Source organism: Orycteropus afer, unplaced genomic scaffold (assembly GCF_000298275.1).
Source record: "Orycteropus afer afer isolate SDZICR_OR568_19922 unplaced genomic scaffold, OryAfe1.0 scaffold00016, whole genome shotgun sequence".
Lineage (NCBI taxonomy): Eukaryota > Metazoa > Chordata > Mammalia > Tubulidentata > Orycteropodidae > Orycteropus > Orycteropus afer.
The window spans coordinates 7,110,904-7,113,803 of record NW_006921603.1 but is presented as its reverse complement, the minus strand read 5'-3'; the positions used below and the strand labels follow the sequence as shown (position 1 = coordinate 7,113,803).

At 37.8% G+C, this 2,900-nt stretch overlaps 1 protein-coding gene across 1 annotated transcript in view; it reads right to left on the bottom strand.

Annotated features, from left to right (window-relative positions):
* Nucleotides 1-2,900, bottom strand: part of CDK1 (cyclin dependent kinase 1) — a 13,514-nt gene that overhangs the window by 7,433 nt on the left and 3,181 nt on the right. The window contains exons 2-3 of the mRNA XM_007958937.2: nucleotides 775-931; nucleotides 10-133 (exon numbers count right to left, since the gene is read on the bottom strand). Coding sequence (XP_007957128.1) covers nucleotides 10-133; nucleotides 775-931 — 281 coding nt within the window. The remainder of the gene's footprint in view (nucleotides 1-9; nucleotides 134-774; nucleotides 932-2,900) is intronic.

Sequence of the window (2,900 nt, the reverse complement as noted above, 5' to 3'; positions counted from 1 at the left end):
ACTTCTTACCTTAACAAGGGAAGAATCCATGAACTGACCAGGAGGGATAGAATCCAAGTATTTCTTCAGATCCATGGAAAGGAATTCAAAGATGAGATATAACCTGGAGTCCTGCATAAGCACATCTTGAAGACTGAAGAATAAAACAATTATACTATGAAAACAAACACATTATTTTAGGAAAGCTTCCCTAATAGATAAAGCCTTAGTATACTAGAGTTTGAGAAAGGAATCTCAGGGCAGGAATTTAAAATAAAATATTATACAGAAAGTGCCAACCTTTAATTTATTTTACAACAGAACATTTCTGAGTTATCTGCTTGTTGCTCAGTTTATCTTTCCCATGAAATAAATGAAAGAAACAAAATTTAAAGTAGGATTTGACCTTAACAGCTATTCCCCATTCCCACCTACAGAGCAATGCAATTAAATTCTAACTGGAACTGACAAGAAGAGTTTCCCCAAAACACCAATCCAAGTACTCTGAAGAAAAAACTAAATAAAACAAAAAAAAACTTTTCATTTGGCCTAGCTATCTGTCTTCGAACTGAATTAAGGAGTCTTTAGGAGACTAGAGCTTCCAAACTTGTCAATTCCAGAGAACTGACAAGACACTAGCCTATTATTCTCTTACCCATGCCCATCATTCCCAACTAACAAAAACAGTAGGATTCTACTCCACTCAGACAAGTTACACCAGAAATTAGTAAACACAAAAATTCCAATTTGCAATGTTAAATGGAAAATGTCTTAAATTCAGATACCATGCCATACCTGACTATATTTGGATGACGGAGTTCTTTTAATAGAGATATTTCCCGAATTGCAGTACTAGGAACCCCTTCCTCTTCACTTTCTAGTCTGATTTTCTTCATGGCTACAATCTGACCTGTAGTTTTGTGTCTACCCTTATACACAACTCCATAGGTACCTATAATAGACAAAATAAATATCTGTTATATGATACCAAACAAAAACAAACTCACTGCCGTTGAGTTGGTTTTGATTCATGGCGACCCCTCGTTGGGTTTCCAAGGTGGTATCTCTACAGAAGCATATTGCCCAATCTTCCTTCCAAGGAATGGCTGGTGGGTTTGAACCACCAGCCTTCCCAAATCCCTTAGGCACTATGCCACCACAGCTCCCTTTATAGGATACTCCCCACAAAACTAGAAAATATTTCTAAGAATTTTTGAATCCCATTGATGTCACATGATAGAAATGTTTGCTGTAGTCAGAGGAAAAATATCTATTCACAATTATACCCTCATTACTTACAAAATGAATGTGAGGATAACTACAGCCTATTACAAGTATTGTTTAGAAATAAAATTCATGTCATCATCACGTTTCCCACATACTTCAATTACCATTAATTTCCCAGTATATCTTAAAGAAAATGGATCCTTTGCAAATTAGAATTTATCTCCTATCAGATATCCCACCCAATGATAAAGGAAGTGTAAAACACAAAGATTTGGGCTCAGGAAAAAATACAATGATACTTTCAGAAAATTCTATACAGAGTGCCTTATGCTTTTCAGAACAATTTTTTATGCATCTCAAAATAGTCAGCTCTTAAAGCATTCAGCTGCTAACCAGAAGGTCAGCGGTTCAAACCCACTATCCACTCCACAGGAGAAAGATGAGGCAGTATGCTTCTCTCAAGATTTACAGCCCTGGAAACCTATGAGGGCAGTTCTATTCTGTTCTAAAGGGTTGTTGAGTCAGAATGACTTGATGGCAGAAAAGACTGGGGAAAAAAAATATATTGACCACATTTTTTGGTGAAGCAATGAAAACTAATAAAGTTCACATTATCTACAATATAGTAGGAAAGCCTCTCACCCATTAAAAAGTTTATGAGCACACTGCTAAATGGCCTGACTCTGATACACAGACTTCGCAACAATGAGCAGCAGTGTCAATATAAGGATTTTAAGGTAAGGGTATGGCTATAGGGAACAGAAATAGCAATAGTGAAGGAGGTGGACTAATTAAAATGTGCTGCAACTAATCCCCTAGATAAGGATGTCTTACACTGGAGTTGGACAATTTCAGGGGGTCCTGAACCCTTTAAATACAATAAATATTGCCGAATAGCCCTTGTTTTCTGTGGCATCAGCACAATTACAAAAGTGGTTAGAATGCAATGGTGGTTGTTGTTGTTATGTGCCGTCAAGTCAGACCCGACTCATAGCGACCCCTCCTTGGGTTTCCGAGGCAGTATTACTATGGAAGTAGATTGCCCCATCTTCCTTCCGAGAAGTGTGGCTGGTGGGTTTGAACTGCCAACCTTCTGGTTAGCAGTCAAGTGCCTTAGCCACTATGCTACCAGAGCTCCCAAAATGAGTGATAGGAAAGGATTTAAACTCTAACCTGTCAAAGGTGGAAAATTTGAGAGACTTGGACAAACAAGGCAATCCCATAGAATTCCCTTTCTCTCAGGTTTCGCTGTAATAGAATACATATTTTTAGCTATATTTCATTATAGTGATTGTTTTTTCTTCTTGAGCTGCTCTTTGAAATCTTCTGTTTAGCTCTTTTATCTTGTCATTTCTTCCATTTGCTTTAACTTCTCTCCACTCCAGGGCAAGTTTCAGAGTCTCTTCTGTCATCCATTTTGGTCTTCTCTTCTTTTGTTGTTTTTTTAGTGACCTCTTGCTTTCTCCATGGATGATGCTCTTGATGTCATCCCACAGTTCATCTGGTTTCCGGTCATTGGTGTTCAATGCATCAAATCTATTCTTTAGATCATCTCTAAATTCAGGAGGGATGTATTCCAGATCATACTTTGGCTCTTATGGACTTGTTTTAATTGTCTTTAACTTCAAGTTGAACTTGCATATGAGCAGTTGATGGTCTGTTCCACAATCAGCTCCTGGCCTGGTTTTGGCTGA